The sequence below is a fragment of the Panicum virgatum genome, chromosome 2N (genome assembly GCF_016808335.1).
Source record: "Panicum virgatum strain AP13 chromosome 2N, P.virgatum_v5, whole genome shotgun sequence".
NCBI lineage: Eukaryota > Viridiplantae > Streptophyta > Magnoliopsida > Poales > Poaceae > Panicum > Panicum virgatum.
In genome coordinates, this window is record NC_053146.1 from 12,522,682 (window position 1) to 12,550,432 (window position 27,751).

The 27,751-nt window shown below is 45.0% G+C and overlaps 1 protein-coding gene and 1 long non-coding RNA gene across 2 annotated transcripts; both read right to left on the minus strand.

Moving 5' to 3' along the window:
* Positions 1-6,077: 6,077 nt before the first annotated feature.
* On the minus strand, positions 6,078-8,084 carry LOC120658726. Its single transcript, XR_005668822.1, has 3 exons — positions 7,935-8,084; positions 7,526-7,839; positions 6,078-6,482 (listed from the first exon to the last, which is right to left on the minus strand). It is a non-coding gene; the product is annotated as an uncharacterized LOC120658726 (long non-coding RNA).
* A 10,403-nt stretch (positions 8,085-18,487) lies between these two features.
* LOC120659788 (DNA-binding protein EMBP-1-like) lies at positions 18,488-22,736 on the minus strand. Its single transcript, XM_039938019.1, has 9 exons — positions 22,406-22,736; positions 22,201-22,311; positions 21,947-22,095; positions 21,790-21,841; positions 21,635-21,683; positions 21,322-21,569; positions 21,058-21,135; positions 19,155-19,280; positions 18,488-19,017 (listed from the first exon to the last, which is right to left on the minus strand). Exons 1-9 carry the CDS (start codon positions 22,559-22,561, stop codon positions 18,844-18,846), a joined length of 1,143 nt encoding a protein of 380 aa, XP_039793953.1. The 5' UTR covers positions 22,562-22,736; the 3' UTR covers positions 18,488-18,843.
* Between the last annotated feature and the right edge of the window lie 5,015 nt (positions 22,737-27,751).

The following is a 27,751-nucleotide window of genomic DNA, read 5'->3' on the forward strand; positions in this document are numbered from 1 at the left end:
CGCTTGTTTGCTGACTAGCTTTGTGTTATATATCTCTTTGGGTGAAGAATGACAAACAAGGCCGCTTCAACCAATGCTTCTTTTCTTGTTTTTTTTATTTCAGCTAGTGTCATGGTGACCTAAACAACTGTAACTAGGTTAGGCACCTCTCGAGATAAAAAAAGGGTGAGGCATCTCTCACTGTCGACTCTCTTCAGCTCCAAGTTTTTTTAGCAAAAAGTTAATCACTGTGCTGGACAGAATACATCAAGAAGGATGCATGGGCAGCCTTCTAGAATATTAAGACCAGACACCTTTGTGCTATGAGGCGCATTTTTTTGGACAATGTGGCAAGTGATAGATGTGCACCTGCCACCTAGCCACCAACTTGGATAATAGCTGCTTGCATGTGAGATGAATTAGGCATTCCTGGACTCAGGCTTCACCTTGGTTACACGCGGTGTACCAAGGTTCATGGACTCACCACTTGTGTCTTAGGATCACTGGCTGCTTCACTCGAGTTGGATGAGTTACCACACGAAATGCATGTACATGCATTTAGTTATAATTGTGACAGAACCGCCGAGTTAAACCGGCTAATTAAGCGTAATGGCCATTATTTGAACACATCAGGCGCATTAATTTAATTAGACGTAACTTGACAATCTATTTCCAACCCACAGGCCGACCGAAACACACCAGAAGTCTCGCACGACGGCGAGCGCAGACGGTACCAGCATGATACAATTTCATAAAAAATAATATTAATATATTTACAAAATATGTTTCAATCTAGAATTAATATAAGAAATGACAGCAGCGGAAGAGAATCTAACCTGAGGAATATTTTTAATAGAGAACAAGTAAAACAAAGACAATAAACCGAGAATTACGGAGACGTGAGGATAGGACGTCACATCGAGCCCATCGATGGGAGTCCTAGTTAGCTTCTATACCTAAAACATGGTAAATAATAAACCCTAAGCAACTAATACTCAGCAAGACTTACCCGACGATTGGGTATACTTAGCCCAATATCTAGACATGCACGGCTTTCTGGCCGGTGGTTTGTTTTGCAGAAATAGCAACTAATGGTAGATCCTTACTTTCCATATTTTAGCTCATATTCTATATAAAGTAATATCTTCTAGATATTTGCAGTAACCTCTCTAAAACAACCATAGTAGAGTACAATGATTCATTGAAACACCATCCATCTGATATTTTTAATATTCCAATCCTCATGCTACGATGCGACTCGGTGATGAAGGTGCTCATGTCCGAGAGCGACTGACGGCGAATCGATTCGATTTAACCTTGCAAGGTGAACCTAACCAACACGGCACGTATTAGCCCCGTCGGACCATATGAACCAACTATTCCCCTCTCCGCCTCGATTTACAGGACCGCCCCACCATCATATGGTCAGCCGAGCCCCACAGAGACCACCAAAAGTAAAAACAGGCATCCCTGTTTCTCTGCGACCACTCGAATACCCCAGGAGGTGAGTTGAAGTCCTGTACTTTCGAAGTAAGGCAGTACTCGGCTTACCGATTTCGACTACCTCCTACTCTCGGCATGCAGTTAGTACAGTTCAAACATGATCAGTAGGGCCAACAATGGTACGGTCCTCAATCGACACATACGGGGCTAAGACATCCTGGAACCCCATCATGCTGCCATACCTATATCTCATCATCATTCCCTATTCGGTTTCAATTCTCCATTCATTCCATATTGCATTCCATATCTCATATACTGAAATATAAAGACATTAATATCTCGCGAGTAACAGGAAATTACTCGACTTCTACCCTATAGCTCGCGAGTGACAGGAAATCACTCGACTTCTACCGAGACCTATTAAGCATAGCAGTGCTATCAACCTACACATATTAGTATAGGACCAAGGGAACCTAGAGATCATGCAATTAAGGTTCTAGCCAATTCCTAAAAACGTAATGCACAAGTAATAAATATATGATAATTCATAATTTAAAATAGTAGGTTATGAACCGGGGCTTGCCTGAGGGTAACACTAAATTAGTGTTAATACTATCAAGGCTTTGGGCCCTTCCGACCTTGGGCCGGGTCTTCGGTTGCACTAGCTGGTCCTTCCATATTCTGGAGATGCCCACCGAACACCGTCTTGTGGTTCTACTCCAACATCATGTACTTCACGTTCACACTTTGTACATTTAGCGCATCTAAATGAGATGCATATGATATGCCAATTAATGCAATGCAAAAGTTAATACATGTCAAAACAAAGCTAACCCAATTAGTTTTACATTTACCGCATGGCCCTAACTCCAATTATGCATTTAACAAGCTATAAAAGTATTTCATCTAGCATAAATAAAACTGCATAGAAAAAGTTGTCAAACAACACATTTCATAGTTCTATCATATAGAGCATGAAGATACAAAGCTAACAAAACTAATTTTGCATTTTTCTGATTTTTCTACAATTTTCTATGCATTTTACAAGTTCTGCTGCTCAGTGCTGATCGGAAGTTCCGACCCCCATCGAAAGTTTTGAGTTTCTTCCGACAAGAGGCGCTCGACCAAACCAAAATAAATGTGTAGGAAGTTCCGACAAAGTGTCGGAAGTTCCGATGATTGTCGGATGTTTTGGTTTTCTTCCATCAAGGGGTGCTCGGCCTACCCAAAACAAACGTGTAGGAAGTTCCGACAATGTGTCGAAAGTTCCGATAAACATGTTTTCAGCCAAAAACAGAAATCTTTATTGTGGGAAAACTAACCAACAAAAATCAAAACCCCTTTAGATCCTAGTGAAAGGATGCATATAGAGACGATTGACCAAAGGAAATCACTTAGAACCTCCTAGAAAGATAGATCGGGCCGGCACAAGTTGGAGTACCTTGAACGAGATTTTCCCTACGCGAAGAACTTGAAATCAAGGGCACCCTGGGGAGGAGCACGTGGAGAGGAAGGTCCCCTGCGCCGATTCGAAGCTCCCTTGATCTTGAGGTCGAGTTGGGGTGGGGGGTTTAGAGTTTAGGGCTTGAGGGAGAGGGAGCACGTGAGGGAGAGAGTGAGGGAGGGAGTGAACGGGAGAGAGGGAGAGTGAGCTGTGAGTGAGGGAGAAAGAGAGAGAGAGTAAGCGATTTTAATTGTTGTGGGCCCAAAACAGGAGAAGCAGATTCAACCAGTCTGACCGTTTACTCATACCGGTCGGACCGGTCCGGCCCGAGCTGACAGAAAATTTTTATCTAGTGGTTTATCGCGTAAGTTTAAAACTAATAGCTGTGATTAAATTTAATTATATATGATTAACACCTGAGGTGGTACAATAATTGTCAACAGGTTATAGCATTGATTTACATAACAGACAAAAATTTCTCTCTGGCCTATGTTATGATCTTTTTGGTGTGTGTCTCATGGCTTGGTGACAAATCAGATGACCATTGGCTAACTCTTTGGTATCGAGGAAGGCAATTGGATAGCTCTACATAGTGGATGTCATGGAATCATCATACCACACACATCATTTCAGTTGAGTGAGTTCACACCAAATGCACGAAGTTGTTTATTTGTAACATGCATATGTACCTACTCTTCATATGCCATGTATGCATGCAAGGCTCCATCAACATATTCACAATCACACACTTCTAGAACCAAATTACATATTTACAATAATTTGTTCTTACGTTTTCAAATATAGGCCTTCCTATGATAACAAGTCACTAACACGTCACTACTACGAAAAGGTTTACTGTGAGAAATTGGAAGAATATATACCTGCTGCTTTTTGATATTTCTCATTGGCATGTCGAGGCCAGTTTCAGGAAATCAACCATCAAACATGATTTATGGGAAAATAGTAAACTTTTTTTTTGCGACTTGGAAAATAGTAAACTTGACAAGATACAACATCACCCTGTAGCATTTGTCGGTGTAGCTCCAGCTCCAAGGCTAGCTCCAGTAGTGGTGGCCGAGCTGATAGAGATGAATAATGATTAATTGGATATCTGGATATCTATGCCAGAGAAAAATGTGTAGTGGATTGTGATGACTGACGCAGAAGAGATTGGGTAATGCGACAGTATCAGAAAGGACTAGGGAAAGGGCAGCTGAACCCACAGCTTGAATCTTTTTTTTTTTGAAAACAGAACAGCTTGAATCTAGAAAACATCACAGTGAGTATAAATAAGATCTTTAAGTTCAGAGAAATAGACCTATTGCGATCCATAAAAGATAATCTATCTTTACAATAATGGTTTGCAGGCCATGACGAAGAAGAGTGTTCGTGCAGTAGCTTTTACAGAAGTGTACTAATATCTCATATGTGATCCGATTTGAGGATTGTGAATAGGATTCAACTAGATAACAAATTGTTATTTGCACTAGGTCATCCATGCAAAATCATTTCAGTTGGATGAACTCACGGAATGCATGTAGATGCACCTACAGAAATACATCCCAATGTCCTGCACTGATATTATGTTTCTACATATCCTATATATGCAGCTCATCCTCTTTCCAAGAGATTAAAACTAACCGTTTCTACTTTTCCGACGTGGCCATGTTTAAGCCATTTGGCATTCTCTATGGCAAACAAGCCGCTCACTGTGAGCATGCAAAATTTACTCAGGGAAATTGGGAGAAGCCAAATGACATGCCTCATTATCGTTTTACTATCCACAAAGTGTTATTTCTGCCACTAGTATGTCAACGTCAGTTTTAAGCAGAGGCATCATGGATGCAGTACGTAGAATATGGGAGACTAAAGAACAAGAATTCTTGAACGAATCCTTTTCACTACTGGAAAAACGCACATTCGTCCGCGGCCGTTAGTATCGGTTGTCTTTCAGCCGGTACTAAAGCAGCCATTTAGTACCGGGCCGGGCCTACAGTGCCCCGGGGAGCCGTTTAGTATCGGCTGGTGGCTCCAGCCGGTACTAAACTGCTGCACCGACATCGGGGGCAACGGCTAGATTCCCTCCTGTGGCAGTTTAGTACCGGCTGGTGGCTCCAGCCGGTACTAACTGGAGCCGAGAAGGATTAGTACCGGGTGAAGACTGCACCCAGTACTAAATGCCCTGCCGATGGTTCTTGGCCTTATCCTTTTTCTCTCCCCCGGCCATTCATTCCATCCAGCATTCATCCTCATCTTCTCTGAGTCTCACCTCTCTCTATCTCTATCTTCTCCAGGTCAGGGGCGGCGGGAAGAGGAGCCATGGGAGGGCGGCCGGCCTGGCTTGATGCACGACGAGCGCAGCGGTCCCGGCCTGAGGAGCGGCGGGCGCCCCGGCCCCGGCCAAGAGGTGGGCCAGGCGCGCGTGGCCCCGGCCTGGAGGTGCGGCGCAGCCTCGGCCGGGAGGCATGGAGGCACGGCGCGGCGCGGCAGCCCCAGCCAGGAGGCGCTCGCGGCCCTGGCCTGGAGGCGCGGCGCGGCCTCGGCTGAGAGGCCTAGAGGCACGGCGCGGCGCGGCCTCCGCCGGGAGGTCTGGAAGCACGGCGTGGCAGCCCCGGCTAGGAGGCGCTCGCGGCCCTGGCCTGGAGGCCTGGAGGCATGGCGTGACGCGGCAGCCCCGGCGAGGAGGTGCGGTTGGCCTCCGTCCCTTGTACGACAAGATTGTGAGGAATTTTGTTTGAAGATTTTTTTGATTGTCAGGAGGTGTTTTTTGGTGTGATTGTGATATTTTCTTGTGATTGTAAGACCACACACTACAAGAAATCATTTAATCTATGACGAAACAAATTCGTCACAAATCGCTGAAAAAACGTCATAAAACAACATCTATGACGATTCCGTGACGCTTTCGGATAACGTCATGGATTGAGCGTCACAGATTAAATCGAGTGACGTTTTGTCCGTAATCGTCATAGATTGGCACGATCTATGATGTTTCTAAACCGTCACAAAATGGCCCGAAGTCCATTTAGCCCAGCCCAAGCCCAATATCTATGACGAAAATAAACGTCACAAATAGTGCCACATGGCAGCTCACATGGTATCTGATGTGGCATTTTTTTGGCTGCTGACATGGCATTTTTTGGCTGCTGATGTGGCATCCGACGTGACATTTTTTGGCTGCTGATGTGGCAATTTTTTTTTGCTGCTCATATTAGCATCACAGCGCAATTTTCATTTTCAAAACAAGAAATTGAGGCTATTCAGGCTATTCATCTGTACAAACAAGAAAGCAATCAAGAGGTGGCACAATATATTATGTAGGGAAGGGGCAATATATTATAGTTTCTACAATATAGAAGAAAAGACACATATGTGTTTGAACTAACCAACATAATCATAAAGTTGCAGTCTTTTCACACACTAAATCAATAACTGGCACATAAGTTCTTATAACTGGCACACTAACCAAAAAAATTGATAGCATTGGACAGATAAAAGTTACAATGCTAGTTCATAATCTGAGAAGGCTACTCACCACACAATGCAAGGTTACTCAATAGCCACTGTTGTTGTCAAATTGGCTGCAGCATGAGAGCATACCTCACTTCATGACAAACTGAGCAAACACGATAAAAAGAACAATTAGGGATTAATATGAGTTTCGATAATGCTAGTTTATAATCTGAGTAGTATAGAAAGCAGCTACGAATATGCTACAAAGACTGCAGAAAAAAACTCCCTAATTCCTACTTTCATGGTAGCAGTATCTATTGGCATGACAGATAGATTTGTTTAATCATTCTATCATGAGTCAATGACTAAGATTGCCTCCTTAATTAAAACTTCATATTACATCTAGAACATTATCAGTGTAGTTCCTGCAACCATGGTTTTAAATAGCGAGCTCTAGCAAATAGTGGCATATTTTTTTCCGAGGCTAAGAGACTATAGCGGAAGCTATAGCGGGCTATGGCAAATAGCGGTTTACTACTAAATCATGAAAAATACAAGTAATAGATGCACAAAACATAGTAATTAGCGAATTTCATAAACATAACTATATTTCTAGAGCTACGAGAACATTACTTAAGTTGACAATATAATAAAATTCATACAATCAAATATTCAGTTGTCAAAAAGACCAAAATAATAGCACAAGCTAAGGATAAGGCTATAGCGGTGTTATAGCTACGCCATTTAGTGCAGCTATAGCCCAATTTAGCGGTCATAGCTGCCATAGCGGCACAAATACAAATAGCATAGCAGGAACCCTCTAAAAAAGCTATAGTGGGGCTATAGCAGGCTATTTAAAACCATGCCTGCAACAGATCCTCCAACAGCATGTCCTACATCTTGCAAGCGCATGTAAGCAGTAGATGGCCTGCTTGGAAAAAAAAATTACACTAAGGCTAATATACACAATGAATAAAAATTCAGATGACATTAGGACAAAAGAAACATGTCACAGCAATAAAAGAAAAATAACCCGCGCACAGGAAGGCGGACAGCCATTTTCTTTAAACATGTGACTAACCCATTTCGACAACAAATAAGTTTTCAGTGGCCTATGCAAAATTAAGAAACTTATTAATGAATCATGAGAACTTGTTGCTGCTTTCTCATGCAAACATGACGCAAGGATCTGGATAAGCATCATACCTTTCTGGTATTTGCTCAAATAGGTTGTAGGCGATGGTGTCATGTTGTCCACCCTCTGTCGCTAGATCACGCACTTAGCAGAGAACTTCAAAGCATAAGATGCAGATTAATTAAAAAAATCAAAGCATAAGATGCAGAGGAAGTATTTGTCAGGATATAGAACCAATGAAGGAAAGGCCCTGGCAAGAAAGAAGCTCTCGCCCATCTGCAGCCTTGCTCGCGGCGCAATTCCAGTCTCATCGTGCAGCCGCAGCCGCCGCCCCGCTCACGGCGCAATTCCCGGCCTACTTGCTGGTGGCACCTCCCCAGCAGATCTAGCAAGAAGGGGAACGAGTGGGCCAGTGATGAGGAAAGAAGGGGAAACAGGTTATTCGGAGGAGATTGTGGAGTGAACCTGGAAGATGTTTACCTGGATCTACTGCCATTGTTGGAGAAGGTCGCATGGGATGGCAGGAGCAACCACGGCGACCGGCTCCGTGGGGGGAGGGGGGGGTGGACCGGCTCCGTCCATCCCGAGGTACGGCCGCCTCCACGCAGGTCTCTGTGCTTCGCGAGGCCAGCGTCGGCCAGCGTCGCACTGTATCCACACCACGCCGCCATCGCGACACTTGCGCACGGCCTCCACGCAGGGTGCGAGGCTTCGCGAGGCTAGAGAGGGAGGGAGGGAAGTGAGGGGACTATGGTGGCCGGGGAGGAGGCGTTGGGGGAAGGGGCGGGGGAGGCGAGGACGGGTGCGGCAGGAGTTGGAGGCAGAGGCTGGTTGCCAGGTTTGGGGAAAGAGAAGAAGAGTTAGGGTTTGGAGCCGGGACAACGCATTATATACCATGAGAAAATGATGGCAGCCATTGGATCGAATATGGATGGTCAGAAGTCGTTTGACTGTTTGGGCTGAAATGGGCCTTCTCATTCTTTCTCAGCCAAATATTTTTTTTTTTCTTTTTTATTTTATTGGACCATTGTAAAGTAACATACAAAAATAATTATCTTATGCACACAAATATATTTTTTATATATAAAATATTTCATGTAAATTTTCTTGTACAAATTTCAGTAAATTTACAACTTATAAACTATTTTTAATAGTTTAAACAAATTTCTATGAGTTTATTGAAAGTAATTACATATTAAACTATATGTATCTCAAATAATATCCAAAAAATACCTCAAAATATATTTTAGGTATATTTGTTCTATTATAGCTCATATCGTGAAAATAGATGAAAATTTCAAATGTTTAATAGAGATAAGTCAAACTTCTACTTGCAATCTTATTACAAATAATGATAATAATATTTAAAATTTCTCTCAAAATTTTGTAAATTGTCATAGAATCATTTTATGAATGTATAATCCTGACATAAAAATTTTAAGTAAAGTTAATAAAGTATGGTCATATGTTGTTCACAAATTGATACATCACTCACATAGTTTCTAGTAGTTGAAGTTAAAGTTTGAGATTTGAACACCTCATAACATGATCGAACTCGTATGAAGCTCAATTTTGGACACCACCTTATCTTGAGCATAACATTGGAAAATATCAAGTTATATTAGCAAATATTATTCAAAGACATGTTTTTTCTATTCTCTATTAAGTTGGAAGAAAGCATGTCATACGGGAAAAAATTAAGACATAGCAATTAACATACAAACAAATGCCAATAAATAAAATGTCATAATTTTAGAAAAAATTAGAAAAAGAACAATCAAATTTGGAGTTATTATGAGAGAGTAATACTAATTACAAAATTTAATTCTTGATTAAAAAGAAAAGAATGGATTGCTTTTCTACTCCTCGTTGTTGAACCACGGTACCATGATATAATAATCTATCGTTATCAATATGATCACAAGCAAGGGCGCAACAAAGTGGTATGGCGCTCGATACTCAGCTCCAAGACCCAGGTTCAATTCTCTTCTTTGCCTCTTTTCATTTTTAGCTCCAAAATATGAGGAGTTGCACCTCAGATGGGCTTGGAGCATGCCAACAGGGAGAGATGAGGCCCAAAGGGAAAAAACAAGCTGGGCTTGGCGCATGCCAACAGGGAGAGATGAGGCCCAAAAGCATGCCAACAGGGAGAGATGAGGCCCAAAGGGAAAAAACAAGCTGGGCTTGGCGCATGCCAACAGGGAGAGATGAGGCCCAAAGGGAAAAAACGAGCTTGGCCTAGAGACAAGGGAAAAATAAGCTGAGCTTTTTTTTATTTTTACTACCAGCTGGCCCAATAAAATATTGAGATGTGTTAGAATGGTTTTTTCATGACAAAAATAAAGGTAGATTTTCCTATGCTATAGAAATTCATAAAAAAACTAAAGAAATCTGAATAAGTTTGTACAAAACATTATGTAGCAACTTGGATGCATAGTGAACTTAGTATCTTACTCTAATTTGTGCGTTTATGTTAAAACTATACCGTATTTTTCTTTATCACCATTATGTTTTGAGCACCATATCAAATCCGTGATGATTTCTATTTTCATTCTATGACGTTTTCAGAGGTTTGTCATGGAAACTAAGCCCAAATTAGAGCCCATATGGGCCTTTTGCAAATCTGTGACGAAAATTCATAAATCGTCATAGATCCTGCCTGTTTATGACGGTTTTCATAAACGTCACCAAAAATTCATCATGGATTAAAGGATTTCTTGTAGTGACAAGATTGTGCGATTGAGATGTATTCATATGATTTTTTTGTGATTGTGATTGTGGGATGTATTCATGTGAGATGCATGTGGTGCTGTTTGATTGAGAAAATGAGACCGACTGGGGAGTACCAGCGCAGCGTGGGCAGCAGTTTAGTACCGACTGGAGGTACCAGCCGGTACTAACTGCGCCATTTAGTACCGGGCGCAACGTCCGGTACTAAATTGCTGGCAGGTTAGTACCGCCTCGGTTGTACCGGGTGGGAAACCGTTACTAACCGGGGGTTCCCGTCCGGTACTAATACGAGAATTTCTAGCAGTGTTTGTGACACAAGCTTTGCAACAAGAAGCTGGAAGTACCAAGAATCAGATGTTGCTGCCCTCTTGGAGTGTCGGTAGACAGTATTTTCCGTGTTCTGTGTTATGGAGTTCGTGTTCTTGATGGAAGTGAGGAGTGGCAGATCCTATTTCTTTGAACCAGAAACGAAGTTTGGTTGACAAGTTAATTAAGTTCAAATTGTAATAAAAAATAAAACAAGTTATGTGAGTTATTTTCAAAAATGATCTTATTACTAGTTTTCCCAATGCGCAATGCAAGTTTTTTTTAGCAGATGATTCAGTAGTTCGTTGCGGTCAATTTATCAACTTACTTGCCCTCACAATGGCAATTTATCCTATGTCCACATTTTGTGCTGACTGCTAAGAGTTTGTGGGTAATGTGACTGCTAAGAACTAAGTTCTGAGTGACAAATTGTAATTGGCAGTCGGTGAGAACAACTTGGCCTTATGGGTTGCAACGATTAAGGCTATGGTTTAGAGATACGAAAAATATCTTGCTTAGAGGCATTACTGTGAGAAATCGGATAAGCCAAGTGCCAAGGCCAGTGATGCTTTCATTCTCCTGGGACGAACCTCCTGCTGGCAACTTTCTCTTGAAGTTAGTTTTAAGAAAACAAGCAAGGGAGCTTGTTTGATGCAGAGGGGAAGCCGTCAACGATAAACACCCAACATCAACAGCGTACAGGCCACACTGTTCGTGCCTTTTTTTTTCATGGAAGCTTAATGAGTAAACTTGCAAGAGCAAAGGGGGAAACAGGAATGAACAGACAAGAAACCAACTAATAACCAAGGCAGAAACTAACAATAACGGTTATGTTTATACTGATATACTTAGCAGACTAATCAAATTTCGACTTCCTTTTTAACACAAAACAATTGCCTAATAAATTCATAATGGACACAACAGAATGGACCTGGCAACCAATGTTATCATTCCTCTGGAATGACTGGACACGAAATGCATGCAGAAGCTAGCAAAAATGAACTGACACAATGCTAAGGCTAGATAGCTCCGTTGAGTCTATGCATATATGTGCATTTGACACTTCCATCAATACATCATAACGTTGCTTGCCTGTATCAGGCGTCCATTTCCATCACAAAGGTAGAAGCCTGGCACCCAATTAGCTTGATCATAGGCTTGTCATGTGGTAGCAATATGGACTTAATTATATGTTTTGAGAAGCTGGAGGAAGCCAAATAAGTTCACCACTGTTTCCTACACCCCGGTGCAAGCACCAGTTGCCTAAGTGATGGCATCACAACAGCAAATAAGGTAAGATAGGTTGCCTTCTCCTGGTTCGGGAATCGAGACACTAGCATCTGCATAGCAGGGAGGGTGATACACTAGCATTCGGATGATAGAGGAGGACCCAACTGTGGCAGCTCGCTATGGCAAGGGAGGTGCGCGCCGCATCTTGATTTTGCTGAAAATTCTCTCAGGTGTTCCCTTTCCTTACCTCATCATTATCCTACACCTATGGAATCCTTTGCTGGTTCATGGCGAGTGATATGGTGTGACTTACTAATCGAACCCGGCATCCTTGTTGTCGAATAGCCTGATCTGGTTGGCAACACCATCAAACTTGTGAAATGTATTCATGAATAACTTTTCCAACTTTGATAAGTACACAATTGATTAATTCCTACATGCCAAATGATGTCGTAGGAGCAGCAGGTAGGAAAGCCTTGTTGCCTTGAAGGTTCATCAACTGCTCTATGACATTAGCAAGCAACTAGGAATGAGACGGCATCCAGAATGCCGATCCAATTTCGGTTGGTTTTTAACCGTCCGATCGTCACCAAGCAGCCCAGATCAAGGTGCAGAAAAGTTGGCCTGGTGTAATTTTATAGAAACCATTGAGTAAGCCATCGAGTAAGATCGCTGGCGCTGGCACGACGCGGAAGAGGGATTCCGGTGTTCCACTGTTGGAAGGTCGCTCATTTTGCTTTGCTGGAAGTGAGTAGGGGCAGATCCTATTTCTTTGAGTTTGGTTGACAAGTTAATTAGTACCTAAAACTAAATTGATTTTTCATCAAATTTTGCTTGATAGTTCAAATTGTAATAAAAAAACAAGTTATGTGATCTATTTCCGAAATGATCTTATTACTATTTTTCCCAATGCACAATGCAAAGTTTTTTTCTGGCTGATGATTCAGTAGTTCGTTGCGGTTAATTTATCAACTTAATTACTTGTCCTCACAATGGCAAGTTTCTTTAGCAGCAAACCTATGTCCACATTTTGTGCTGACAGCTAAGAGTTTGTGGGTAATGTGACAATTGATAGTAGACCCGTCACTTAGCCACTAAATGATCTTAATAATCATATTATTATTCGTGTGTCATGTGCCATGGCATTCATCATATCAGTACAATTAAGCGTCGAGACGTTAGACTGCAACCACACAACTAGATAATACAACTTCGGAACTTGGTCGCCATGACATGTACCGTGACATGAGATTGATTAATTACCAACACTAGAGGGATGGAAGAAGCAGAACTGTTGGGTTGTGGGTGTGTATGTGGTTTGTGGGGGTAGAAGAAGCGTAACATTTGTTTATGCTTTTTTGGAAACCTTTCCTTCTCTGCTAGACGCAGGACAGCATGCCAGGTGACACTATTACAAGAACTAGTTCTGAGTGACAAATTGTAATGGGCACTTGGGCAGTCGGTGAGCAAAAACTTGGCCTTATGGGTTGCAACCATTAAGGCTATGGTTTAGAGATAAACACCCAACATCAACAGCATACAGGCCACACAGTTCGTGCCCTTTTTTCAGTGAAGCTTAATGAGTAAACTTGCAAGAGCAAAGGGGGGAAAAGGAATAAACAGGCAAGAAACCAATTAACCAATGCTGAAATATGTTGTTTTCCTCCGCTTCCTTTTCCTGAGAATTATTTGTCTGCCAACAATAACGGTTATGTTTATACTTTATACTGATATACTTAGTAGACTAACCAAATTTCGACTTCCTTTTTAACACAAAACAATTGCCTAAATTCACAATGGAGGCAACAGAATGGGCCTGGCAACCAATGTTATCATTCCTGTGGAATGACTGCACACGGAATGCATGCAGATGCTAGCAAAAATGAACTGACACAATGAGTCTATGCATAGATGTGACACTTCTATAAATACATCATAACTTTGCTTCCCTTCATCAGGTGTCCGTTTTCATCACAAAGGTAAAAGTCCAGCACCCGATTAGCTTGATCATATGCCCCCCCCCCCCCCTCGCTCTCCTGGCGACTCGGGGGGCCACCCATCGCGTCGCCGCCCGCACCCCTCCAGGCCGCCTCCGGCGACCGTTCGGGCGGCGGCGGCGGCCTGCGGCTGAGCCGAAGCCGGCTCTGCTCGCCACCCCGTCCCCTTCTTTCTTCCCCCCACCTTCCTTCCCCCGACCTCCAAACCTTGACATGGTTGCCCACCGCCGGCTGCCGGGGCAAGATCCGGCCTCCTCCTCGCCGGATCCGGGGTCCTTGTGGCCGGATCTGGCCGTTCCCGGCCGGGATCACCGTCCTCCCGTCTGGCCTGCCCTGCTTCTCGTTGTTGGCGGCTGCGGGTGGCCGTGGGGCGCGGCGGGGCTGCTGTGCTCTACGGCGGTGGGGGCGCGATTGTGCCGACGCTCGCCCCGCTGGTGGCCGCGCGTGCTTGGTCGTGCTGCTGCGCTCGCCGACAGTGGGGGCGCATTCGGGCCGGCGGTCGCCCCTCGGGTGTGTGGCTGTGTTGCCGCGCTTGCCGGTGGTGGGTGCGTGGTCGTGGCTGATGCGCTCGTCCTGCGGTGGTTCCGGTGGTGGGCTTGCCCATCGCTCGCGGGCTTGGGTGCTGCGTGCGGCCGTCCTTCGGTGGGTGCCGGCCGGCGGGCTCGCCGCGGCGTCCCTTGGCCTTTGGATCCGGTGAGGGAACGGGGCAGAGGCGAAAGCCTTGGTCTGCTTGCGGACCAATGACGGCGACGCCTACGGGCGCCGTTTACCTTCTTGAAGGTGTCATTTTTTTGCCCCTCTTCCCTCTTCTCCGGCGAGCTTTCCGGGTGAAAACCTTGACCTTCTTGGTCGGACAACGGCGGCGCCTGTGGCGTCGCTCCCTTGTTGGAGACGTCGTCTTGGAAGCTCTTCTGGTGGTGGTTGTCTGCTCTCTTCGGAGAGCTTCCGCTTCTGCGCCTGCCTTCGCTTGTTTCGACTGCATCGTCCGGGTTGCCTTGGTCGTCGGTTTATATTCGCGGGCGGATGCTTTGCCGCCGTTCTGCTCTGGCGGATGCTTTGCGCCGTCGTCGTGCTGTTGATCGCTTTGGGCGGATGCTTTGCCGCCTTGTTGGGTCAGGTGGATGCTTTGCCACCTTTGTCGTGTTGTCGACCTTTGCATCCTTGGCGTTGTAGTATCTTTTAGTATGTCCAGCTGTGGTTGTGTCTAGATTTGTGGGTCGCATGTGTCTTTCCCCGTTTTTCTTGCTTTACTTGTTGTACGGGTTGCCCGCCTTAATAGCCTCTGCCTATTAAGGTTTGTATTGGTCGTATTGCTTTTCTCTTAATGAAATATGTGCTCAGGCACGTTCACGAAAAAGATTAGCTTGATCATAGGTTTGCCATGCATGTGTATGTTTTGAGAAGGTGGAGGAAGCCAAATAAGTTCAGCATTGTTTCCTACACCTCGGTGCAAGCACCCGTTGGCTATGTGATGTCATCACAATATCAAATAAGGTAGGATGGGTTGACACAAGCATCTGGATAACAGGGGAGGTCAGAAACTAGCATCTGGATGATAGAGGAGGTACTAACTGTTTTGCTAGCCACAGCCAGAGGCAGAGTGCATCGGTATGGCAAGGGAGGTGTGTCATTCCTTGATTTTGCTGGAAAATGTCTCCGTGTTTTGCTTTCCATATCAGTATCCAACAATTGCAGCTCGATCCTTTACTGGTTCATGGCCCGAGTGATGTGACTTACTCACTGAGCCCGAATCGCCAGCCTAAGAGTTGTCGAATCGCCTAATCTGGTCAGTGACATCATGAAACGTGAATGTATTCATGAATAACTCTTCCAATTTTGATAAGTACATCATTGATTCTTAATACATACCAAATGATGTTGTCAGAGCAGCAATTAGAAAAGCCAGGTTGCCTTTAAGGTTCAACAACTACTGAATTTTGTTTTAGAAACTAATAGGAATGAGACCAAAAGGCCGATCCGATTTCGGGTGGCTTCTTAGCCGTCCGATCGTCACCAAGCGGCCACAGATAAGGGGAAGAGAACACGCAGCCGGCGACGTGGTGCGGTGGTGCCGCCGCCGCTTCCGGCCTGCCACCGAAAGATCGCTGGCGCGGGCGCGGGCGCTGGCACGGCGTGCGGAAGAGGAATTCCGGCTTTCCCTGGCGGAAGGTCGCTCAGTGTTGGGGACAACCTGCGACTGCGAGCTTGTACAACGAGTTGAACCCAGTCCCCAGCTCAATTACGCCGGCCTCCAGGAGGACCAGGAGCACCTGCGCGCACTTGAGCTCGCCGTACCCGCACGCCGAGTGCAGGCCTCGCCGGCCCTCCGAGTCGGCGTCGTCAGCATGGCCCGCAGTAGCGTGTTCATCGCCTCGCTGGACGGCGACGGCGAGGTGCCCGTCCTGACGACCTCACTCACCTACCTGGAGAGTGCAGGGCCTAGCCTCACAAACAAGTTGCAATGCTGCCGACGCGCACCATCTGTTGGGCACGAAATAAACGAAACATGGGCAGACAATTAAGGATTTGTCCGTAAAGTTTTGCAATCTGAAACTGCAAAGAAACCATCTGTTGCTGCCATTTTGAAATCTCTTGACTAACTGTATTCAACTTGATCAGGAACACCGCAAAACTGCTAAGGTTCACCGTTACAGCATGTAAAAACAGTTTAAAATAAGGTAATGGAAACACAAAAGAAAGTTAATGAGCGGATTGGCCATAAACATGGAGAAGGAAGTCTATACGCATGAGAAAAGAGTATCTTGCAATTCTGAAACTTCCAAAACCAAAGGTTGTTCTGCCGGTGGTCGAAGCTATCATTCTCCTTCAGTCAAAACTTGTGAACCGTCATTTTAACTTGATGTGCATAAATAACCTTGCATAATTTGTCATTTACCACACACCGCATATATGGCACATTGTCCTGGCACACAAAATCGCCAACATTTATCATGCCATTGTTGTCTCTTGCACTTGGACTGCAATGCACGCTAAGTCACTTTCACTACATCCCTCATTCCCTCTGCATGCTCATCGATGAACAAATGCATGCCCTGGGCTGCGAACACGTCGAGTTCTCATTTTCCACTTCTCACCAAGTGCTCATTTCCAACAAAAAAAAAACTACAGGTGTGATTTTAAAGAAGTTGGAGGAAATCAAATGGGCACAAAATGTAATGCGATTTGTGAGAAACTGGAGGGAAGCAAATGGAAAGCCCAACAGTCATGGATGGTACCGTGGACAAAGAGGAAAGGAGCAACAGAGAACATCGGCATAGAAGGAAGGTTGTGATGAGGTCGTGCGTCGGTGCGTATCAATCCGGTCACAGCATTGCCTTCAGAAAGTGGGACCATGCATGTAGGACTATGCAGTCAGTGCTAACCTACTTGTCAGACTCTAAATAAAATTAGACTTCTTATCATATAATATGCCAATATATTGTATGTCTGGAAAGCGGACACAAATTAAAAGATCTTTGACACTATATCAGTTCACTTCAAATGAATGAGTTGAATAATAATTCACACGAAATGCATGTGCATACACCAGAATGGCAAAAAAAAGGGGGGGGGGGGGGGGGGGAAGAAACGATGCATGCAAGCTCTGTTTCTATCGAATGTAAGTGTGTGTGTGTGTCTATATATATATATATATATATATATATATATATATATATATATATATATATATATATATCCATTACAGGCTTTAACCAATACATACACCATTATTTGCCATGTTCACCAAGTGCCCATTTCCACTTCATAGCTGTACTTGTCAGTACACAAAATGTCTTATGATTATAAGAAATTGGAGGAGATCAAATGCGAAGCGTAATGATCATTTAGGCTTTTACGCTACGCAATGGTATTCTGGACGCGGTTGGAAGATGAAAAACGGACATCCGCAAAGCAGGAACCATGGTAACCAATGTGACAGGGAGTTAGCAACCAATCATTGCAGAGAGAAGGCGGCAATAACCGAGATCACCCGATCAATTATGAGAGAATGTAGCAATCAACCAGATCATTCTGAAGGATCAGTTTATGAAGCATGTCCTACTGTGCTTGAACAGTGCAATGTTTGAATGCGATATTTGAAGTTTAAAACGTACATTGCCTAATATATGCATGGTTTACTATGACTGGAAATAGTGGGTCCAGTAGTTTATGAAGCATGTCCTGCTGTGCTTGAACGGTGCAATGTTTGAATGCAATATTTGAAGTTTAAAACGTACATTGCCTAATATATGCATGATTTACTATGACTGAAAATAGTGGGTCCAGGTATTCAGAATCGCAGATGGGGAGCATTGTTATAAATTCTTTCACTTGTATTTTCTTGTGCACAAGAATACCTCAAGATGTACAACCACATGCAGTATCCAGAGACCTGTATTCTGAAAGGAGCATCAGTGTAAATGGAAGCTCAGTATTCTGAAAGGAGCATCAAAGTGTAAATGGAAGCTCTCAGTATTCTGAAAGGAGCATCAGAGTGTAAATAGAAGCTCTGTATTTTGGGCATCAACCACGTTGACAGCTCGCCTATCACATTGCACTCTTCGGCGTCTATGGTGACTGTGACAGTCACAGGCTTTGGAAGCAAATCTGGCTTTCCAAACATTGCTAGCTACATTACAGGACTGTCCAATGATGCAACGCAATTATGAAGATATTCACCCCATCACCAAACAAATAAACCAGCAAACTTTCATTAACCGGTATAAAAATATCTCCCACAAAAGTGTAACCATCCAAACAACAAGGCAAGGCAGGGCTATCAAATGATATTTGCTCGCATTTCATCTAACCATCGATCAGGCACCAAATTGGCCGGTTACATCCCTCATCAGGAGTTAGCAAACATAAAAACCTCTAGGCTCTCTAGGTTTTGTTACAATAGCTACATCAATAGGTTTACACAACACACCAAAACACAAATGCACACCGCGACGAGCCGTAAATAATACATGGCTGCAGTGGGGCGACTCTACATGGCCCCGGCGGGCTGTGAGGGCTAAAACAACAGCTTTGCTAAGAAAAAACACACCAATTGATGATGGGTGTTGCGGTTAGATAAGAAACACCTCATCTCATCTTTGTCACTTCCTCGTCACTCCTGTCTCTCACCTAGTGTTAGCCTCCTGTTTGTGGCTGGCGCCCGCGTAGTTCCCGTTGCTGTTATTACTAGTGTTCTTGTGAAGCTGGCCCTCATCGTCATGATGCTGCACCTTTGGTGGATCGATGCTCATTCCCAATGTGGTTGTGACGCTTGGTCCCTGGGAGTCTGCCATCCCACCCTTCACAATTCCGCTAAGGTTAGACATGTTGACATGATACCAAACGATGTAAAAGAAATAATGTCACCAAATGATGGTGGCCAATGAGAGCAGAGTTCTTTTAAAAAAAAAATGAGAGCAGAGTTCCAAGTGCTCACCAGTAGACGTGAATTCTCTGCTTCCATGTCTTGGCAGGCCTTCTTAAGATTGTCAAGTTCTGCTCTCAGAGCACTGTTCTCAGTTGTTAGGTCAGCTACCTTCCTGGCTAATTCCTCACACTCTTGCTGAAAAATAAGACATGGCAAATGTGAACAATTTTCATAATTATAAACATATAGAATACTAATATAAGAAAAAAATGATTTCACTCAGGGTATGAAAGCAACAAGTTTCTGTCTTAGGAAATCAGCAGTTCTATTTTTCACGTATATACAATCTTTGCTCCTTCCAACGGAGACCGCTAGAGGCACCAGTGCATAGTGGTATCCTAAAGCACGACGGTAATATGAGGAGAGGCAAGGGCCGGCCGAAGTTGACATGGGAAGAAACAATTAGAAGAGACTTGAAAGACTGGAGTATACCTAGAGATTTGTCCTTGGATAGGAGTGCTTGGAAAGCCGCGATTCACGTGCCAAAATCATGAATAATGGTCTTTGTTGGGTTTCAACTCTAGCCTACCCCAACTTGCTTGGGATTAAAAGGCTTTGTTGATGTTGATGTTGATACAATCTTTGCTCCACAATTACTTAATACTCCAGACTGTTAAAATATATCTAGCACAATTGCAAAAATGGTAATAGATTGGCACCTTAGGTTTATGTAGCTAAGTTACATGGATTTTCAGGTCTCCCGTGGCTAGCTAGAACCACGCCACAGAAGTGAATTTTTGCATGGAACTTACAAGGTTGGCCAAATGAGAAACTTTAGCTCGCTGGCAAATGTATTAATATCTTGAAGCAGAAAGCTAATATTGTGCGTTCAATGGCGTTTAACAGATGAGTGCACCTAGCCATGGCGGGCAGACAAATAAGAATAATACGTGGTCTAGTTGAGGATCAACATAGTTTAATTGAAATGCAAGTGATCAAGAACAGGTCAATGGCATTAAATGAAGAGGGGAACCAGATCATTTATCTTGATGTGAGATGAGGTTAGGAAAGAAATTAGTAAATGCAACCTAATAGCCACTGCTGACATTTCCCCATTTTCAGTCATTACTAGCAGAAAAACACTATTCAACATCTAAGCTTGTGCTTTGCGAGGTTTTGGGTTGCTATAATACTGGCAACAACCGAATTAAAGATCACGAAAAATACATACAAATACTCCCTCCGTTTTTACATATATGACGTTTAAGACAAGCTAATTAGTTCAAGAGTAGCAAATAAGGAATAAAAAAAGAAAAAATGATGCAATTATGAAAATTGACATCTGTTTTTACACGCCTTTCAAAGGAAGTGGCTAAAGAGATGAGGCTCCAAACATCAACATTATTTGCTTTTCAATTAATAAACTGCCCTGGTTATTAGTTTTCCAGTTTGATATCATATTTAAATATTGCTGGTTGCCTAAACAAATTTACACCTGTAAGTGGTCTTGACAAATTACCAGGAAAAGCATGTCCCGGGCCACAAAAAATATTTAAATTCTAAGGTAATTGAAGCTTCATTGTATTTGAGTTCATCAAACTATAGCATTTGTTTCGCATTCTTTCACAAAAACATTTCTCAGAGCCAAGGGCCAAGCAAGCACACTATTCTATTTAAATTTAAAATAAACTAATATCCGTTAATCTAATATCAAAGTATTGTGAAGATTTTTGGTGATTCCAATTAATGGTGGGAAAACCAGGTTACAGCTAAATTTAGACAAATTTGGCTACAAATCGTTATGTCATACTCTAAACTCCTTGTCTTATTTGAGGTACCATGAAAACAGATGTTCACCAAGTTGGTCAGGAACTAGTGTCTGTCCAGAATTTACACTAAGAAAACATAATTATAATGAGTTAATTCTCCATGAATTCTGCAGGAAATAAGAATGCACTGATTCTAGTACTACCTGCTTGCGTAACCTTGATCTCCTTGCAGACTCCCTGTTAGATTGTTTTCGCCTCTCCCTCTTCAATTCTCGTTCATCCTGAAGAAATATGAATATTTAATCAAATAAATAGGTCTGACTAAGACTCAGTTATGATCTGTAACTTTGCATAAGCTGACTGCTGACCAAACCCATGAATCAAGAGACAGTCTACAGCAGTTGTTCACATGATATAAGTAGTTTCAGGATGTGTCCATAATAAGATAAAGCAAAGGCCAATCATACTAGTTGAGTAACACTATCACGCCGGGCAAGCGCCAACCCAGGATCCGCTTCCCCCTGCACTGCAGGAACGGCCAAGGCAGGAGAAGCACTCCAAAAGTCCATCCCAATGTTTAGATTCGGGGTGGCATTAGGAAGCGCTGCCCGCCCAGGCGCAGACACCGGTAGCTTTGAGGCAGACCTCCCCTTAACTGCTGGATATGGCGACTCAACAGCCGCATAGCGCACAACAGCAGCTTGAGACGGCTCGCCTGGCAAACAACAATCTTTAATTGCCCACTCCTTTCCAGCGTAAAATGCTAAAGACAAAACCAACCTTCAGCCGAAGTGTTGCCAGATTTCCTCTTCTTGGACGCCGAGGAATCCTGAAGAGAACAAACACGAGCCACAGAAAGCCAGAATTATACTAATTGCAGGAAAACATGCGATTTTTAAAAATGGCACCTTGCGTCACAGCAAGTTGCTTGGTACCTTATGGTCAGTGTCATCGTCTCTCGTCCCAGACGACTCGTCGCTGTCGCCGCTGCGCACGCAACCAAAAATTCAAAACTGAATCTAACCAGAAAAAGGAAAGTGGACAAAGGAAAATTTAAAATCAAACTGACAAAGCAACAGCGAGAGCCGGTACCTCCTGGAGGCGTCCTCGCCGGAGGGCGCCCCGGAGCTGCCCTTCTCAGGCGACGCGCCCCGGCCCTTCCCCTTGCCTTTCCCTTCCGTCGCGGTGGCCGCCGCCGCCGCCGCTGCAGCGGCAGCTTCGGCGGTCGGGTAAGGAACGCCCTGCACGGCACCAAAGCAGCCATTTCACGACCAAAACCCCTCCGAATCGGAGCCCAACTCCCTCGAATTGGAGCGTCCAGAAGAGGACGAGCGTCGCGCACTCACCGCGGCCATGGAGGCGTGCGCGTAGTACGCCGCGGCGGCGCCCGGGTGGTAGACGGGGAACGGCACCGGCGTGCCGAAGGGCGCCCCCGCCGCCGCCGCCGCCAGGAGGTGCTGCGCCGGAGGACACAAGCACGAGAAAACCCTAGTCAGAACCCGCCGGCCGCCGCCCACCCAAGGGGCCAAGCAAAAAAAAAAGAAGGTTTACCTGCGCGGGCCAGGCGTAGGGGTGCCCCGCGGCGGCGTAGTAGGCCTGGAGCGAGGCGGCCCACTCGGCGTGCGTCTGCGGCGGCGCCGCGGTGGCGACCACGGCGGCCGCGGGCGGCTCCGGCGGCTTGGGCTGCTCGTCGGAGGACGACGCCATGGCCGAGATCTGGGGGGGATCTCCGCGGCTCCGGAGCGCGGAGAGGGTTGGCAGGAGAGGGAGCGAGAGAGAAAAAAACCGGCGGTGGCGGTTGGGTCCGTGGGGGCGCCTGCGCGTCGCCGGCGGTGAGCCTACCGGGGGATGGTGCGTGGAAGCGGCAGCGGCAGCGGCAGCAGCCAGCAGCAGAGGGCGGAGCGACCAAAAAGGCCGCTAGGGTTCGGCTCGCCAGCGTCCGCGTGTACGCTCCCGGTGTGCGCGGAGCATGCGCTCCTCCGACGTGGCGGCGCGCCGTTGGCCGGGGTCCTGACGGGGCCCGCTCGGGACGGACACGTGGAGGGGCTTTTGGCTCGGGGGCCCAGGCGTCGGGGTCTTGGGAAGGCGGGCGGGTGCGGGGGGCGGGGTGCGCGGAGGAGTTCCGGGCGCCGGCGGTGGTGGCTGCCAGTGTAAGTACAGGTAGCCATTCGGTGGACGGGCGGGTAGGGGGGTGCCGGGTACAGGTGGTGCTCGGTGGGCGCGGGGGCCCGCGGGTCAGCGGGAGGGGGACGTGGGGGATGAGTCGGACGCGACGGGATCCGCGCCCCGCTCCGACAGCGCACCGAGCTGCAAGCGCCTAGACAGAGGGGCGCTTTTTTTCTTTTTTATATTAAAAAAAATAAAATCTAAAAAAATATATGTCCATTTTGAAAAATTTCAAAAATACCCCCGGTCGCCCTATAGGGGAAGACAGGCCCTAAATATAATTTTTTTCTTCAAATTTGTAACGAGGTCCCTGGCCGGAGGCGCGCGGGTGCAAGGGGCCTGTCGCCCCCCCCCCCACACGGACGACAGGCGACCGGTGGGCCCCGTCCACAGGCGCGACATGGGGGCCTGTCGCCCCCCTCGGGCGACCGGGTCTTGCCCCTCTATATAAGCATTCTACCCCCATTCCCTCCTCATTTAAGCCCAAAAATTCCAACAAAAATATAGAAAAAAAGAGAGGGGTGAGGAGAAGGGAAGCGGCGAAGTCCTACCGGATTCCGCACTTGTGATCTGCAGGTTAGTACATTTAGCTTATGTATTTTTCCATTGGTATTGTAGAGTAATTTAATTTAATTAGTGCTATAGTAGAACTATTTAAGTAGGAGTTTAATGATACTTTAGTTACGTAGTAGTAAATTACTTTAGAAAATTAGTACTACGTGTTTATTATTACAATTGCAGTACTATTAGAGACGTGTTTATAAATTAATTACGATTTAGAATATAATTTCGCATATGCAGTATAGAATTTGAGTGTCATCACGTAGTTTTGAATACTTATATGTTGTAGTTGAAATCCATACTTAGTTTTTACGGATTATTGAATAAGGTAGTGAAGTAAAGAGTATAACTCGATAATTATTCCGTGATATACAGATATGTCGAGCAAGATGCAGTTTCAAGTATTTTATGGTGACTACAATGTTTTGTATTGGCCAAATGGAGTAGATCTTTCTTCCTTTAAGTGCACATCTTGCGCCATAGATAAACCTCTGGAAAGGAGTTTTTTTCCATATGGAAGTGGCTGCAGCGTGGGTTCCGTGTTGATCCGTTGACACATGTGATGACCGTCCAGTCTCTTATTAATTGGGAGGTAGAAAGTGATTTATGGAAATTGATGATGATACACAACACTGATGACTGTCAGAAGTATATGCAAGTAGCTCTAGAGCGTGGGTGGCCTCTGGCCATTCTTGTTCAAATCCGGGAGAAGACAAAATGAAATCCAACATGGTGCAGATCAAGCAACTCCGAGTATTCGAAGAGAGACCAACTATGTTGAGGAAGATGAGTCAGAAGAGATAGAGAACCAAAACATCCGACCACATGGCCTTGCTGATGAGGGAGAGAGGATACATAGCATTGTGGACGAGATGGAGGCAGAAGACCAAACCGCAATAGAGATGGAAGAATACGAGGGCTAATCTGATGACGAGCAGTACTCATTGCCAAAAGAGTGGAAAGAGCATGGTTTTGGCAATCATGTCGCAGAAGACGTACGAAATCAGGAGTGGGAGTACAGAGGGAATGATGTAGTGCAAGGTGCAACATATCCAAACATTGAAGTCGTAAAAGATGCTGTGAGACTATGGGCAATATCATTGAAACGAGAATTTAGAGTCGTAAAGTCTGGCAGTAAAGAATATGAGGTGAAGTGTATGAATGATGGATGTCCATGGCGAGTACATGCATTCAAGGGAAAATAGAAGTCGAACTGGAAATGTTCCATTGTGATAGAACACACTTGTTTGCTGTCAGAAGTTTTTTCCCTCGCATCGCAATATATCATGCGACTTTATTGCAAAGCAAATATATGGGTTGATTTTGGACAACCTAAATTATGAGCCAAAAATAATTGTTCGACACATTGAGCAGACTTACCAGTACACCATTAGTTATTTGAAGGCATGGCGGGCTAAACAAAGGGTGTTCGAGATGTGGTTCGGCACATACGAGGCATCATATGATAACCTACCTCGTATGTTATCCCAGATTGCTGCTAGAAATCCTGGAAGATTTTATGACACATACCTCGTACCAGCCGTGACTAGGGGCAAAGCATTCTGCAACGAGCCTTCTTTTGCCTAGGTGCCTGTGTTAGAGCATTTCAGTGTTGTCTTCCGGTGATCTGCATTGATGGCACATTTCTGACTGGAAGGTATAAAGGTCAGATACTCACCGCAATCGGGGTAGATTGCAACAACCAAATAGTTCCGCTCGCATTTGCATTTGTTGAGAATGAGAACTTAGACAATTGGTATTTGTTTCTTGAACGAGTGAAGGTTCATGTTGTTGCTGCACATCCAGATGTGTGCTTTATTAGTGATAGACATGCAGGTCTGCTGCAATCAATACTGAAATTGCAACGTGGAACTGTGACAACGCCTCCATTGTGGCCCGATGTCCAAAACACGTGGTGCATTTGGCATATGGGTGCAAACTTCTATGACCACTTCAAGAACAAGGATCTTAAGAACATGTTTAAGAGGTTGTGCACCCAAAATCAACAGAGAAAATTCAATGCATTATGGCAGACGCTTGATCAGTTGACTGCAGAGCTAGTGAAGGTAAGGACATCAGGAACAAGCACGAGTCAGGCTGCAGAGGCTAGGGATTCAATTGAGAAGCCATTTTCACACTGGATTCGAGGTGCACCTAAGGAGATATGGTCATTCCTTTATGATACCAACGGAATACGGTATGGTATTCAGACAACGAATCATGCAGTGTTTCAATATGGTTATGCGTTCTTGTCGTGCCTTTCCTCTTGTGGGAATTGTTGAGTTCATCATGTATGGGTGCATGAAGTATTTTAGAGAGTGTTACATGGCTGCAAGCATAAACATCAGCAATCCCCAAATTCAGTTTTGCACAAGAGTGACACAATATATGCAAGAGAAGATTGAAAAGGTCAAACTTCACCGCGTCATATCGACAGGTACAATGGAGCATAGATTTGAGGTTCTATGCAAGGATAGAACTGGTCGTGGTATCCGTAGAGATAGGGTGGTACAGGAGAGTTTGATTACAGTAGATGGCAAAGCCTTCTGCTCCTGCATGAAGCCTAAGTTATTGCATTTGCCATGCTCGCATCTCATTGCGGCATGTGCAGAGTCTGGGTTGCAGTCAGGAGTATTTGTTTCACCTTACTTCAGCAAGGAAGCAGTTGTATCCACCTGGGACATGAGGTATATGGGATTGGAATAGTGGGACCTTTCATTCAGGATAATGAGAATAAGATGTTTATTCCTGATCCAGCCACTAAGAAAGGCAAAGGCCGCCGTCAGACACATCGTATTCGGAATGGTATGGACGAGTCCGAAGCAAGCAAGGCACAAAAGCGTTGCAGCCAATGTGGAGCATTGGGTCACAACTACAAGAAGTGTCCTCAGAATGCACTTCACGATGCTGCTGAAGTCGGTCCTTCCGGAAATCCCAGAGATGGAGCACCTCCTATGTTCAGACGACCATCGGCGAGAATTGCTCGTGGAAGGCACTCGGTGTCATGATCCACAATTGTATCGAACATATCTGTAATATGTAGTAATCGTGCATCTAGTTTGTATGGAACATATCTGTAATGTATAAATATCGTGCGTGGAGTTTGTATCGAACCTATCTGTAATATATAGTAATCGTGCGTCCAGTTTGTACCGAACATATCTGTAATGTATAAATATTACGCGTTCAGTTTGTATGAAACATATATGTACCTATGTGTTCTCATATATTTTTGAATGCAGGTATGGAGATGGACTCCTTACTAGACCCAGTTATCGACTCGAGCCACAGGTCTTACTTTGCTGCAGTTGAGCACTGAGCCCTAGAAGTGCTACGTCCTCGTCCACCCGGGGAGACAATCTCTATACACCACGATTGGGTTGACAGATATGTAATGAAATATTATTGTTTATCACTTATGTATTCGTCGGTATTCCTTTGTTTCGACAATTTTGTTTATTGCAGGTTACGTGAGGCCGGTCTACTGACTCTGGGCCGTCTTGTCGAGGGTGGGCCTATTCAGCTCGACCGATCCCTCCTGACGGCGCTCGTTGACAGATGGAGGCCTGAGACACACACGTTCCACCTCCTGTGTGGGGAGATGACTCCTACAATGCAAGGCGTGGCCTACCTCCTCGGCCTCCCTATTGTCGGGGAGGCTGTAGGTCCGCGTGTGGTGGCGGCCTCGTGGAAGGATGACCTGGAGGCCCGTTTTGCCCTGGTTGACCGTGTGGAAGAAGCAGGTCCGATCAACCCGCACCCGCGAGCAGCAGGTCCTTCGAAGACCTAGTTCCTACAGTTTACAGTACGTATTCATTGCATATTTAATTATAATTGTTACAATTCACATGTTGCATTGTCAGTTGAAACCATTAATCTTAATTGTTTATGCAGCCTGTCCTGTTGGCTGCGGTTGCCGACGAGTACAGTGTGACCAGATCGCTGGAGGCGTACCTACTTTGGTTATTTGGTTACATCATGTTCAACAACACTCATGGCAACTCGGTCGATAGGATTCTCCTTCCGTATGCACGGGAGATTGCGGATGGGGACGAGGACGTACCGGCCTACAGCTGGGGTGAGGCGGTACTTGCAGCCACTTACCGTGGACTCTGCGACGGCTGCATGAAGACACATGGGAACGCTATCCTGGCGGGGTGCCCACTATTG